The sequence below is a fragment of the Capricornis sumatraensis genome, chromosome X (assembly GCF_032405125.1).
Source record: "Capricornis sumatraensis isolate serow.1 chromosome X, serow.2, whole genome shotgun sequence".
Lineage (NCBI taxonomy): Eukaryota > Metazoa > Chordata > Mammalia > Artiodactyla > Bovidae > Capricornis > Capricornis sumatraensis.
The window spans coordinates 73,843,437-73,859,485 of record NC_091092.1 but is presented as its reverse complement, the minus strand read 5'-3'; the positions used below and the strand labels follow the sequence as shown (position 1 = coordinate 73,859,485).

General features: G+C 38.9%; 1 protein-coding gene across 1 annotated transcript in view; it reads right to left on the bottom strand.

Moving 5' to 3' along the window:
- The window catches only part of ATRX (ATRX chromatin remodeler), a 214,071-nt gene extending 198,241 nt beyond the window's left edge, over positions 1–15,830 (bottom strand). The window contains exon 1 of the mRNA XM_068963358.1: positions 15,800–15,830. Within this exon, the coding sequence (XP_068819459.1) occupies positions 15,800–15,815 (16 nt within the window). The 5' untranslated portion in view covers positions 15,816–15,830. The remainder of the gene's footprint in view (positions 1–15,799) is intronic.
- Positions 15,831–16,049: the final 219 nt, after the last annotated feature.

The following is a 16,049-nucleotide window of genomic DNA, read 5'->3' as shown; positions in this document are numbered from 1 at the left end:
CTATATAAAACAATGTTATTTGGTCATAAAAAGAAATGAAATACTAATATACACTACAACATAAATATACCTTGAACACTTTATACTAAATGAAAGAAGCCAGTCACAAAGTACCACATGTAATAGAATGACATTTATAAGAAAGCCTGAAACAGGGAAAACCGTAAGAAAGTAGATTACTGGTTGCTTAAGGCTGCTCATAGAGGGTGATAACTAAAGAATATGGGGTTTCTTTTTCAGGTAATAATATTATAAAATTTTCTGTCATGATGGCTGCATGTATCTGTGAACATATTAGAAACTACTGAACTGTACACTGTAAACTCATGATTTTTATCTCAATAATAGTGTTAAAATTTTTATTAGTCACTGGGGAAATGAAAATTAGAACCACACTGAGTTATAACTAGGTCTCTATCAGAAAGTCTAATTTGTTTTTTTAATTTTTAAACAATGGTAAAATCAAATGCTGGAGAGAATACAAAAAAATGGATCATTCTTAAATTGCTGTGAGACTGGAAAACCGTTTGGAAAACTGTTTAGGAGTGTTTTTAAAAAAAAATACAACCATCATAATGACCCACCAAATACTCCTGAGCATTTATCCCAGAGGAATGAAATTTTCACTCACACAAAAACCTGTACACAAATGTTTATTGGCACCCTCATTTGTAATAGCCCAAATCTGGGATTATCCAAGATGTCCTTTAACAAGTAAATGGTTAAACCAACTGTAGTATATCCATACCATAGAACACTACCTTGCAATAAAAAGGAGAGAACTATTGACACATGCAATGACCTGGGTGAATCCCAAGGAAATCATGCTAAGTGAAAAAACACAATCCCAAAATGTCTAATCCCAAACTATACGATTCCATTTATGCTGGCGCTGCTAAGTGGCTTCAGTTGTGTTCGACTGTATGTGACCCCATAGACAGCAGCCTACCAGACACCCCCATCCCTGGTTTGCTCCAGGCAAGAACACTGGAGTGGCTTGCCATTTCCTTCTCCAATGCAAGAAAGTGAAAAGTTAAAGTGAAGTCGCTCAGTCATGTTTGATTCCTAGCCACCCCAAGGAATGCGGCCTACCAGGCTCCTCTGTCCATGGGATTTTCCAGGCAAGAGTACTGGAGGGGGGTGCCATCGCCTTCTCCGGATTCCATATATAGAACATGTTAAAAATGAAAAAAATTTTAGAAATGGAGGATAAATTAGTGATATCCAGGTATTAGGCACAGGTAGGAATACGGGTAGAGAGCTGAACATGATAACAAAAGGGCAAGATGAGAAATGTGCCTGTTGACTGTGGTGATGCAAACATGAACCAACTCATGTTTGTAATAAACTGTGTAGAAGTTAACACAAATACAAAGTACAATAAAACTGAGGAAAACTGAGTCATATTGGTAGATATCAGTAACATGGCTAATTGATAATATACTTTTGTAAAACACTGATATTGTGAGAAACTGGGCAAAGTACAAAAGAGCTGTGCATATATTAGAACTGCATGTGAATCTACATCTATCTCAGTAAAAATATCACCTTAGGAAAGAAAACTTAGAAAGTAAGGGGGGGGTACTTTCTCAACTTGATAGAATATTTACAAAAATCTTATACAGGAACCATCATACTTAATGATGAAATAGTTCAATGCTTTCCCACTGATATCAGAAATACCAAGAGGATGTCTATTACCATTCTTCAACATAATAACAGAAAATATAGAAAGTCCTACTCAAGAAAATGAGACAAGAATAGGAATTAAAAGCCATACGATGGAAAGTAAGAAATAAACATGACCCTATTTGCAGACAAGCGGATTAGGTAGAAAATTTCAATAAACCTGAAAGATGAAAAAGAAGCTACCGAGAGCACGTTCACAAAATACAAGGTCAACATAAAAAACGTAACTGAATTATTGCAATGAACAATTAGAACTTGAGATTTAAAACCTAGGGAATTTAAAATAGCACCCCCAAAATGAAGTAATTTGGTAAAAATGTAACAAATTTGTATATGGTTAACAGCAAAAGTCACTACAACAAAAACTATAAAACACTAGCCAACTGAGAGTTTCTATCAGCACTTTTTTCTCTACTGTTAAGCATTCCTAAGGTCCACACTGTATGATTATACAGTGGAAGTGAGGAATAGATTTAAGGGAATAGATCTGATAGACAGAGTGCCTGATGAACTATGGACGGAGGTTCGTGACATTGTATAGGAGACAGGGATCAAGACTATCTGCATGGAAAAGAAACACAAAAAAGCAAAATGGCTGTCTGGGGAGGCCTTACAAATAGCTGTGGAAAGAAGAGAAACAAAAAGTAAAGGAAAAAAGGAAAGATATAAGCATCTGAATGCAGAATTTCGAAGAATAGCAAGGAGAGATAAGAAAGGCTTCCTCAGCAATCAATGCAAAGAAATAGAGGAAAACAATACAATGGGAAAGACTAGAGATCTCTTCAAGAAAATTAGAGATCCCAAGGGAACAATTCATGCAAAGATGGGCTCAATAAAGGACAGAAATGGTATGGACCTAACAGAAGCAGAAGATATTAAGAAGAGGTGGCAAGAATACACAGAAGAAGTGTACAAAAAGGATCTTCACGACCAAGACAATCACGATGGTGTGATCACTCACTGAGAGCCAGACATCCTGGAATGTGAAGTGAAGTGGGCCTTAGAAAGCATTACTACGAACAAAGTTGTGAAGGCTGATAGAATTCCACTTAAGCTATTTCAAATCCTGAAAGATGATGCTATGAAAATGCTGCAATCAATATGTCAACAAATTTGGAAAACTCAGCAGTGGCCACAGGACTGGAAAAGGTCAGTTTTCATTCCAATCCCAAAGAAAGGCAATGCCAAAAAATGCTCAAACTACTGCACATTTGCACTCATCTCACACGCTAGTAAAATAATGCTCAAAATTCTCCAAGCCAGGCTTCAGCAATACGTGAACTGTGAACTTCCTGATGTTCAAGCCGGTTTAGAAAAGGTAGAGGAACCAGAGATCAAATTGCCAACATCTGCTGGATCATGGAAAAAGCAAGAGAGTTCCAGAAAAACATCTATTTCTGCTTTATTGACTATGCCAAAGCCTTTGACTGTGTGCATCACAATAAATTGTGGGAGATTCTGAAAGAGATGGGAATACCAGAACACCTGACTTCCCTCTTGAGAAATCTGTATGCAGGTCAGGAAGCAACAGTTAGAACTGGACATGGAACAACAGACTGGTTCCAAATAGGAAAAGGAGTACATTGAGGCTGTATATTGTCACCCTGCTTATTTAACTTCTATGCAGAGTACATCATGAGAAACGCTGGACTGGAAGAAACATAAGCTGGAATCAAGATTGCCAGGAGAAATATCAATAACCTCAGATATGCAGATGACACCACCCTTATGGCACAAAGTGAAGAGGAACTAAAGAGCCTCTTGATGAAAGTGAAAGAGGAGAGCGAAAAAGTTGGCTGAAAGCTCAACATTCAGAAAACGAAGATCATGGCATCCAGTCCCATCACTCCATGGGAAATAGATGGGGAAACAGTGGAAACAGTGTCAGACTTTATTTTGGGGGGCTCCAAAATCACTGCAGATGGTGACTGCAGCCATGAAATTAAAAGACACTTACTCCTTGGAAGAAAGGTTATGACCAACCTAGATAGCATACTCAAAAGCAGAGACATTACTCTGCCAACAAAGGTCCGTCTAGTCAAGGCTATGGTTTTTCCAGTAGTCATGTATGGATGTGAGAGTTGGACTGTGAAGAAAGCTGAGCACCAAAGAATTGATGCTTTTGAACTGTGGTGTTGGAGAAGACTCTTCAGAGTCCCTTGGACTGCAAGGAGATCCAATCAGTCCATTCTAAAAGAGATCAGTCCTGGGTGTTCTTTGGAAGGAATGATGCTAAAGCTGAAACTCCAGTACTTTGGCCACCTCATGTGAAGAGTTGATTCATTGGAAAAAACTCTGATGCCGGGAGGGATTGGGGGCAGGAGGAGAAGGGGACGACAGAGGATGAGATGGTTGGATGGCATCATCGACTCAATGGACGTGAGTTTGAGCGAACTCCAAGGATTGGTGATGGACAGGGAGGCCTGGCGTGCTGCAATTCATGGGGTAGCAAAGAGTCGGACACGACTAAGCAACTGAACTGAAGCATTCCTATCCTTCACATGTATCTGATTGATAACTATACAAATTAATTGTGGAAAGGATCTGAAGAGCATATGTTCTATTCACTTTTTATTTTTCAATTTTTTCTATTCTCCGATTGGATGATTTCTGTTAGAATATCATCAACTTCACTGACACTACTACAGCTATCTCTATTCTCCTGTTAAGTATAATCATGTTATTCAGAAATTACATTTTTCAATTCTAGAATTTCAAGTTGGTCCTTTTTCTCATTTTCTATATTTGTACTGAGATTTTCTATCTGTCCACTCTTCACAAATGTATTTGCTTTATTCAGTTCAGTTCAGTCGCTCAGTCGTGTCCAACTCTTTGTGACCCCATGAATTGCAGCACGTCAGGCCTATTTGCTTTATTATACTAAAGCAAATTAGTGCCTTTGTTAATAAGGTTGCAATAGCTGCTTTAATATTCTTGTTTACTAATTTCAAAATTTAAGACATTTGGATTGTCTCTATTGATTGCCTTTCCTTTTCAGCATGGATCACAGTTTCCTCTTTATATCTAATCCAGTATTTCACATTGGATACTGGACATATTTTAAAATATAGTGAAAACACTGCATGCCATTCTAGTTGATGATTCTGTTAATAGCAGATAGTTAATTCAGCTGAAATCAAACCACAAAATATTAATATATACCCTCTGGTGTAGGCAGCTGAAAACTTTATTCTGCTCTTTTAGCCCTAACTGGCCTGCACTTGTAATACAACCAGATATGGTAAGAATTTTTGCAGGTCCTGGAGCTCCCAAGCTGTAGCTCTCTTCTAAGTGGGATGTCCTTATCCATTTTACAAAACCTACTGGGATTTCTTAAATTCCGTTATGCCTCATCAAGAATGCAGATTTCTATCCAAATCTTGCATTTTGACATAAAATTGACAATGTATTCTTTTTAGGTGAACAACATAGTGATTCAATATTTTATATGTTGCAAAATGATCATGACTACAAGGCTAGTTACCATCTGTCACCATATAAAATTATTGTAATATTGTTGGGTATAATTCTTCTTTAATGTTTGAAAGAATTCACCTATGAAGCAATCTGGTCTTTGACTTTTGTGTGTTGGAAGCTTTTTCACTACCGATTGAATTTTATTAGTAATCAGTCAGATTCTGCATTTCTCCATGATTCATTCTTAAAAGATTGTATGTTTCTAGGAATTTATCCATTTCTTTGATGTTCTCCACTGTTAGCATGGTGGGTGCTCAGTCGCTAAGTCATGTCTGACTGTTTGTGATCCCCTCCACAATACCCCTCCAGGCTCCTCTGCCCATGGAATTTTCCAGGCAAGAATACTGGAGTGGGTTGTCATTTCCTTTTCTAGGGGATCTTCCCAACCCAGGGATTGAACCCACGTCTCCTACATTGGCAGGTGGATTCTTTACCACTGAGCCACCAGGGAAGCCCCCATTGTTGGCACAGCAGTCTGTTATGATTCCTTGCACTGGTGTAGGACAAGTTGATAAATCTCCTCTTTCATTTCTCATTTTATTTACTTGGGCCCTCTCTCTTTTTATCAAGATGGATCTCACTAAAAGTTTTTCAATTTTCTTCATATTTTTTAAAAAAAATTCATTCATAAGTTTCACTGATCGTTTCTAGTATTTTTTTTTTCACTCTCTATTTCATTTATTTCTATCCTGATCTTTATGGTTTATGTCTTTCTAGTAACCTAGAGTTTGGTTTGTTCTTCTTCTGGTTCCTTTATAAAGGAGAAGAGCATGTCCTCCAAAGGAAATCTGTAAACTGGACTTGCTCAAAATTTGAAACTTTTACTCTGCGAAAGACCCTGACAAGAGGAAAAAGACAAGCTAGCAGTTTCATTATTTCCAGTCTGACCTTTATTATTAACTTCCTTTAACTAAGTTTGCGCTTGTTTTGTTCCTCTTTTTATAGCTCCTTTAAGTATAAAGTTTTGTTTTGTTTTTTCAATTTGAGAATTTTCTTGTTTTGTGAGGTAGGCCTGTTTCACTATGATAGTCCCTGTGAGAACCACTTTTGCTGCATCTCATAGATATTAGAGGGCTTTCCAGGTGGCACTAGTGGTAAAGAACCCGCCTGCCAATGCAGGAAATGTAAGAGATGTGGGTTCGATCCCTGAGTGGAGAAGACCCCTTGGAGAAGGGCACGGCAACCCACTCCAGTATCCTTGCCTGGAGAATCCAAGGGACAGAGGAGCCTAGCAGACTAGTCCATGGGGTTATAAAGAGTCGGTCATAGATATTGGGAGGTTGTGTTACCATTTTCATGTGTCTCAAGGTATTTTTGAATTTCGTCTTTGATTTCTTCCCTGATGCACTGGTTTTGTAGCATTTTATTTACTACTTCAGCTTTCTTTTTTTGTTTCTTTTTGCACGGAATATATTTCTCCATCCCTTTAATATCAATCTGTCTTTAGATTGAAGTGAGTCTCCTGTAGGCAGCATATAAATGGGTCTTGTTTTTCTATTCATTCAGTCATCTCTATTTTGATTAAAGCATTTAGTAAATTTTCATTTAAAGTGGCTACTGCTAACTATGTACCTACTGCAATATTGTTAATTATTTTCTACTTGTTTTTATAGTTCTTCTCTGTTCCTTTCCTCTCTTGCAGTCTGATGGCTTTCTTTATGTTTGGGCTCCTTTCTCTCTTTATTTTTTGTTTATCTATAGCAGGTTTTGGGTTTGCAGTTACTATCAGGTTGAAACCCACAAACAATGATTTAATATAGGCTGATAGCTGCTTGAGGAGTGAGTGAGTGACGTCACTCAGTCGTGTCTGACTCTTTGCGACCCCATGGACTATAGCCTACCAGGCTCCTCCATCCATGGGATTTTCCAGGCAAGAATACTGGAGTGGGTTGCCACTTCCTTCTCCAGAGGATCTTCCTGACCCAGGGATTGAACCCAGGTCTTCTGCATTGTAGGCAGACACTTTACCATCTGAGCTACCAGGTTAGTAAAGTTCATATATATTCTAAAGTACATTTTTACTACCCCTCCCAATTTTTTTTTCTGACATTATTTTACAACTTTATGCATTTCTTAACTACTTATTTTACTTATAGTTGATTTTTTGTCTTTTAACCTTCCTACTAGCTTTATATGTGGCTGATACACTGTCATTACTATATATTTACCTTTACCACTGAGATTTTTTTCATATATTTTCTTATTTCTAGCTAAGAGGTAGCAAAGAATATACAGAAGAACTATACAAAAAAGGTCTTAATGATCTGGATAACCACAAAGGGGTGGTCACTCACCTAGTGCCAGACATCCTGGAGTGTGAAGTCAAATGGGCCTTAGGAAGAATTACTACGAACAAAGTTAGCATAGGTGATGGAATTCCAAGGCCAGTTCCAAGGCCAAAGAATATTCCAACTACCATACAATTGCACTCATTTCACATGCTAGTAAGGTTATGCTCAAAATTCTTCAAGTTAGGCTTCAGCTGTATGTGAATTGAGAAGCTGGGTTTAGAAAAGGCAGAGGAAACAGAGAGCAAACTGCCAACATTTGTTGGATCATAGAAAAAGGAAGAGAATTCCAGAAAAACATCTACTTCTGCTTCATTGACTATGCTAAAGCCTTTGACTGTGTCGATCACAACAAACTCTGGAAAATTCTTAAAGAGATGGGAATATCAAGACCACCTTACCTATCTCCTGAGAAACCTACATGTACGTCAAGAAGTGGCAGTAAGAACTGGACATAGAACAATGAACTGGTTCAAAACTGGGAAAGGAGTGTGACAAAGCTGTATATTGTCACTCCACTTATTTAACTTCTATGCAGAGTACATCGTGAGAAATACCACGCTGGATAAATCACAAGCTGGAATCAAGACTGCCAGGAGAAATATCAACATCCTGAGATATGCAGATAATACCACACTAATGGCAGAAAATGAAGAGGAATTAAAGAGCCTCTTGATGGAAGTGAGAGAGAAGAGTGAAAAAGCTGGCTTGAAACTCAACATTCAAAAAACTAAGATCATGGCATCTCTCCTATCACTTCATGGCAACTTGAAGGGGTAAAAGTGGAAACAGTGACAGATTTTATTTTCTTGGGCTCTAAAATCACTGCTGACAGTAACTGCAGCCACAAAATTAAAAGTTCCTTGCTCCTTGGAAGGAAAGTTATGACAAATTTAGACAGCATATTAAAAAGCTGAGACATTACCTTGCTGAGAAAGGTCCGTCCAGCCAAAGCTATGGTTTTCCAGTAGTCATGTACGGATGTGAGAGTTGGACCATAAAGAAGGCTGAGCACCAAAGAATTGATGCTTTGGAACTGTGATGTCGTAGAAGACTGTTAGAGTCCCTTGGACTGCAAGGAGGTCAAACCAGTCAATCCTAAAGGAAATCAACCCTGAATATTCATTGGAAGGACTGATGCTGAAGCTGAAGCTCCAATACTTTGGCCACCAGATGAGAAGACTTGACTCACTGGAAAAGACCCTGATGCTGGGAAAGACTGAAGGCAAAAGGAGAAAGAGGTGGCAAAGGGTGAGATGTTTAGACATCAATGGACATGAGTTTGCACAAACTCTGGGAGATAGTGGAAGACAGGGAAGCCTGGCATGCTGCAGTCCATGGATCGCAAATAGTCGGACACTACTTATTGACACATAGACTGAACAACAACAACAAGCTATTGCTTTTGCTTTTCTACCTTGAGAAGACCCTTGAACATTTCTTGTAGGCCATTTTAATGGTGTTAAACTCCTTTAGTTTTGTGCTTGTCTGGGAAACTCTATCTTTCCTTCAATTCTCAATGATAAACTTACCAGGTAGAGTATCCTTCGTTGGAAGTTTTTTACATTCAGTACTTTAAATGTATAATGCCACTCCATTCTGGCTTGCAGAACTTCTGTTGAAAAATTAGCAAGTAATCTTATGGGGTTTTCCTTGTATATGATTGGTTGTTTTTCTCCTGCTGTCTATAAAATTGTCTTCATCTTTTGCCATTTTATATACATGTCTTGGTATAGATCTCTGTGGGTTCATTTTTGGGGAGACTCTGTGCTTCCTGTACCTAGATGTCTGTTTCATTTTCCAGATTAGAGAAGTTTTCAAACATTTCTTTAAGTAAGTCTCTGTCCCCTTCTCTTCCTCTTTTCTCCATCTGCAATCCCCCTACCCCTACTATGAGAATGTTAGTACTCCTGATGTCATAGAGTTCCCTTAAACTCTCATTTTTAAAAATTCCTTTTTTCTATTCTGATTGGGTGATTTCCACTATTCTGTGTTCCAGATGGCTGATGTGTCCTACTATACCATCTAATTTGCTATCAATTGTCTCTATTTGTCATTTCAGTTATTCTTCAGTACTGATTGGTTCTTTCTTATATTTTCGAACTCTTTGTTGAAGTTCTCACTATATTCCTCCATTCTTCTCCCTAGTATAGAAAGCTTTATGACAATTTCTTTCAATTATTTATCAGATAAATTACTTATCTCCATTTTGTTAAGATTTTTTCTAAAGTATTATCTTGCTCTTTCATTTGGAATATACTCCTCTGTCCCCATTCTGTTTGACTTTGTATTTCATGCTATACATCTGGCAAAACAGGTACCTATCTTGGTCTTGAAGGCATAATCTCTGCTAAGAGCATCTCCTGTGTAGTCTGAATGTGTCAGGCAGTTTTGGCAGGTCAGCTGAAGCCTAATATATCATCAGCCAGGGGGATCCTAGGGCACTGCAAACTTGGGCTGCCCTGGCACTATGGCTATACCTTGTGTGGGCCAGGAGCATGCTGAAGTGCCTTGGCAGGCCAACTAGAGAACCTGGACTACATTCCACTCATCTCATCAATGTGATGGTGGTGGTTTAGTCACTAAGTCATGTCCGACTCTTGCAATATCATGGATTGTAGCCTGCCACCCTCCTCTGTCTATGGATTCTCCAGGGAAGAATACTGAAGTAGGTAGCCAGAAGATCTTCCTTCTCCAGAAGATCTTCCTGATCCAGGAATTGAACCCAGGTCTCCTGAATTACAGGCATATTCTTTACCGATTGAGCTATGAGGGGAAGACCTCATCAAGGTGACGGAAGAACACAAAAAATGGTGCTCTCTAGCACCTTCAACACTGAAGAGACTTCCAGCAGTTCTCTGCCCATTTAGCAGACACTCTAGGTAGGGATAGTAAGAGGATTTCCTTCATGCATAGTCTGGGTACCTTTTAAACCACTGTTTTTATCTCTGTGCCCCAGAACAGGCGAGTGTGCACACAGGCCCCTTAGTGATCCCTCTCCACTGCTGTATACCACATTGAAGTGGGGTTCTCATCAGTACTGTGTCTCTCTCTACCAATCTCTATGTGGTACTTGTACTGTTTGTTGTGCAGAAGCTGTTTAATCACACCTCAGTTCTTCTGTAGAAGGAACTGCTCTTTACATAGCTGTAAATTCAGCGTGTCTGTGGGGGAGCCTGGTGGGCTGCTGTCGATGGGATCGCACAGAGTCAGACATGACTGGAGCAACTTAGCAGCAGCAGCAGTGGGTGAAGGTGAGATCATGGTATTCCTATACCGCCACCTTGACCAAATGCTAAGTTTTATGCTGGTTAAACCTTAGTCACAAGGAGGCTATCAAAATTAATAGGGCTGCAAGCTCACACAGCGTATCCAGAAGAGGGCTATCCAAGTTTGAAATTCCACTGCTGGAGCTAACTGGCACCTGTCCTAAAGAAAAAGGCTCAACAATTGGGAACTGAGCAAAGAATACTTTCTTCCTTATGTTGACTCTATTCCAGTGTGTGTCTGGTTTGTGTCACGAATCAGTTCCTTCATCATTGTTTTCAGTATTTTGGCCAGAATTTATAATTGGTATCTGTGGGAGATAATCTGCTTATCCAAAAAGCTACTCTGCCACAACTAGAAGCAAAATTCCCCCAACTAACTAACTACTGAATTTAGAACTGTGACAATATAATTTCAGTCTAAAGACAGAACTTTAAATAAGTATTTAACACTAGTTAGGTTTCTTTATTGTGATAATTTAGCATGCAAAGTTGAAACTGTGGACACAATGAAGACTAAGTAACTGAGTACATAAACTGAGGATAATGGGAACCACCTTTCTCTCTGTTGCAGTAAGAAGTTAAAATATGAAAAGAGGAAGATCAGAATGATGTCTACAGTCCAAAGTAAAACTAAAAGTATCAATATCAACACATGAAAATGCATCACATATATTGGCTTTCCCTGCTAAAGAGCCTGGAAGCGAAGACATCCTAACAGCAATGAGCACATCATACACCCAGATATTGCTTTCTAAATAGTATACCCCACTAAAAGGAATCAGAACTTCCTGGAGAAATAACTGATTCCAGGGCTGGGGAACAGACAGTGCAAAGTAAACAATGAACATCTTGTGAGGGCAGAAAGTAAGAAAAGTGCTCAAGGTTGATGAAGATTTATGGAAATGTCTAAAGAGCCATACAAAAGGGGTTCCCACTAGCCAATATTGGTATAATTTGAACATTAAAATAATGACAGTAAGAAAATGTTCATGGAAAAAGAAAAAAATGCTAGCATACACTAATATAAACAAATGAATAGAGAGCATAGAAATGTAAACATCTCCCTTACAGAAAAGACAGAAGTAATGATAGGACATCACCATTTTGAACCATCATAGTAACATACCATTGAGCCAAGAATCATAAATGGATGTGGTGACAGGCAGAATTTCTAGGAATGGCCCCCAAGATTTCATGCCCCCTAATCACCAGAAAGTAATGCTCAAAATTCTCCAAGCCAGGCTTCAACAAAACGTGAACCGTGAAATTCCTGATGTTCAAATTGGTTTTAGAAAAGGCAGAGAAACCAGAGATCAAATTGCCAACATCCGCTGGATCATGGAAAAAGCAAGAAAGTTCCAGAAAAACATCTATTTCTGCTTTATTGACTATGCCAAAGCCTTTGACTGTGTGCATCACAATAAACTGTGGAAAATTCTGAAACAGATGGGAATACCAGACCACCTGACTTCCCTCTTGAGAAACCTATATGCAGGTCAGGAAGCAACAGTTAGAAATGGACATGGAACAACAGACTGGTTCCAAATAGGAAAAGGAGTACATTGAGGCTGTATATTGTCACCCTGCTTATTTAACTTCTATGCAGAGTACATCATGAGAAACGCTGGGCTGGAAGAAGCACAAGCAGGAATCAAGATTGCCGGGAGAAATATCAATCACCTCAGATATGCAGATGACACCACCCTTATGGCAGAAAGTGAAGAGGAGCTAAAGAGCCTCTTGATGAAAGTGAAAGAGGAGAGCGAAAAAGTTGACTTAAAGCTCAACATTCAGAAGATGAAGACAATGGCATCTGGTCCCATCAATTCATGGGGAATAGAGGGGGAAACAGTGGAAAGAGTGTCAGACTTTATTTTGGGGGGCTCCAAAATCACTGCAGATGGTGACTGCAGCCATGAAATTAAAAGACGCTTACTCCTTGGAAGAAGAGTTATGACCAACCTAGATAGCATATTCAAAAGCAGAGACATACTTTGCCAACAAAGGTCCGGCTAGTCAAGGCTATGGTTTTTCCAGTGGTCATGTATGGATGTGAGAGTTGGACTGTGAAGAAAGCTGAGCGCCGAAGAATTGATGCTTTTGTACTGTGGCGTTGGAGAAGACTCTTGACTCCCTTGGACTGCAAGGAGATCCAACCAGTCCATTCTGAAGGAGATCAGCCCTGGGTGTTCTTTGGAAGGAATGATGCTAAAGCTGAAACTCCAGTACTTTGGCCACCTCATGCGAAGAGTTGACTCATTGGAAAAGACCGATGCTGGGAGGGATTGGGGGCAAGAGGAGAAGGGGACGACAGAGGATGAGATGGCTGGATGGCATCATCGACTCGATGGACAGGACTTTGGGTGAACTCCGGAAGTTGGTGCTGGACAGGGAGGCCTGGCGTGCTGCGATTCATGGGGTCGCAAAGAGTCAGACACAACTGAGCGACTGAACTGAACTGAATCACCAAAACCTGTGAATGTGAGGAAATAACACTCCCATTGTTTGCTACATGAAATGGCACAGGTGACTTTAAAAAATGGGAGCTCATTTGGGAGAGGTGAGAAGGAAGGGACCTAATCTAATCACATAGGTCCCTTAAAATAGAAAAATGTCTCTAGTTCATGGCTACTGCTAGTGCTAAGTCGCTTCAGTTGTGTCTGACTTTGTGCGACCCCAGAGACGGCAGCCCACCAGGCTCCCCCGTCCCTGGGATTCTCCAGGCAAGAACACTGAAGTGGGTTGCCATTTCCTTCTCCAGTGCATGAAAGTGAAAGGTGAAAGTGAAGTTGCTCAGTCGTGTCCAACTCTTAGCAACCCCATGGACTACAGCCTACCAGGCTCCTCCATTCATAGGATTTTCCAGGCAAGAGTACTGGAGTGGGGTGCCATTGCCTTCTCCTTAGTTCATGGCAGAAGATGCAAAAGAAGCAAGCAAAAGGCTAAGTCAGAGAAACTCAAACCATGAGAATGACACAATGCACTATTGCTGGCTTTGAAGTTGGAAGGGGCCATGCAAGAGGAAATTAAGGAGCTGGGAGGATCCTGGCCAATAGTTAGCATGAAATGAGGACCTCAGACCTACAACCACAATGAACTGAATTCTGCCAACAACCTGAATGAACATGAACATGGATTCTTCCAGATTCTATAGAAAGGAACACAGTCTTACTATCACTTTGACTTAGCCCTTGTGATTCCCTGAGCAGACCTCAGCAAAGCCCACCTGGACTCCAGATCCACAGAACCATGAGATAATAAATTTGGGTTGTCTTAAGCTGCCAAGTTTGTGATAATTTGCAATTTTACAAAAAGCTAATTTTTGATGATGAAAAGAATACCTAGTTTCAAAGTAATCTTCAACAAATTACTTTTTAGGTAGGTACAAAAGAATAAATCATAACTTTACAGTGGTTTAATCTACAAAAACAGCCATAACCAAATAACTTAAGTTAACATCACCAATAAAGGAGGAAACTTCATCACGTGCTTTGTGATATGATGTATGGACAACAACATACACCACTTACACAGCAATCCTGCCAAAAATTCAAAACCTCAATCTAATTTTATAACTGATCAGACAAATGTACACTGAGGGACAATCACCAAAATAATATATTTATACATTTGAAAAATGCCATGGTTCCAGCTTGTTTTGAGATTTGAAAATGCTAAAGACCAAGTAACATATACAGTGTGGGCTCTTCAACGGGATCCTGGTCTTGGGAGGGTAAAGAACTTACCTATGAAAACACTGTTGGGCAATTTATGAATTAAGACTAGAGATTGTGGATTAGATAAAAGTACATATTTCATTTTTCCACCTATTTATCGATCTCATTGTTATTCATAACTTCCTGTATTTTGATGCTGCCATTTCAAATTATTTTCCTTCTGATTTAAGAAAACCCTTTGGTATTTCCCCTAGTGTACATATGCTGACATCATTCTTTCTTTTTTTTTTGGCCATGCCTCATGGCATGCTGAATCTTAGTTCCCTGATCAGGCATCAAACCCATGCCCCGTGCAGTAGAAGGGCAGAGTCTTAACCAATGGACTGTCAGGAAAACTCCAAAGTTTTATCCACCTTCACTTGTGAAAGATGTTTTCACTGAGCAGACTGTGCTAGCAATTATTTTCACTTGGCCCTTTAAATAAATCATTTATTTATCATCCAGCTTCTAACATTACTGTTGTCAAATGAGCTATCAGTGTTATTGTTCAAAAACATTCAACATTAAAAAAGCAATGACTGTTTTCCTCCAGCTGCTCCTAAGATTTTTCTCTTGGTTTTTGTTCTTTAGGAGTTTATTATGATTTTTTTAGTTGTAGTTTTCTTTCCATTTATCCTGTTTGATGTTCACAGTGTTTCATGAATCTACACGATGTCCTTCTTCACTTTTAGGAAATGCTCAGCGAGTATCTCCTCAAACTCAGATTCTGAACCATTCTCTCTCTTCTTTCCTTCTGGGACTCTAATTATACATACGGTTGAACTTTTCACTGTGATCTACCACTCTTCATACTTCTTGTACATATTGTGTTTGTGTGTGTGCGCACGTGCACATCTGTGTGCATGTCCACCTCTTCTATATGTGCCTACCCTTAAAAACTTGAAAACAAATGATGGTAATCATCACATGATATAATATACTCTTGAAAAGCAAAAAGGGAGGTAGAAAGGAGATGTTGTTTTGTATTTTAAAAATGTATAGACCAAATCTATGCTGAAGAATTATCAAACAACATAAAAACATAACTCATAATATATGAATAACTTTTAGAATAACATATTTCTGTACTGCTCCCACTCCTATCTATTTTAAAGTTAACATTCATCACCCACTTCTATAAAACATTTCCATTACAAATAAAACCTTCAGTGTATGCTTCTCTAAGCACCTAAAACCATAAAACGTTACATTTTTTACTTATCTGAATCAAAATCTATAACATCAGATATTATCTAACTCCTAAAACACAGGGGCTATTAAAAACTTTAATAACTTCAGCTCTTCAAAAATAAAAGATAAATAAGACTAGAAGATATTGCAATTCTTTTTTCCAATTTACCTGTGCTTTGGTTCATCACAAGTCTTGGAGGAGAACTTGTTTCTTCAGATTCCTCTGATGAGTGTGCCAGAAAGTCATGAAGCTTCTGCACCAATGTATTCAACTTGCTTTCGCTGTTAAAATAAAAGTTTTAAGAATATCCTTATTTACCAGGTCATATATTGAATTAAATACATAGTTTAGTAAACTGAAAATCTATCTACACTGTAAGTGGTCTGAAACAAGTAAAATAAACCTTAAAATATATTTT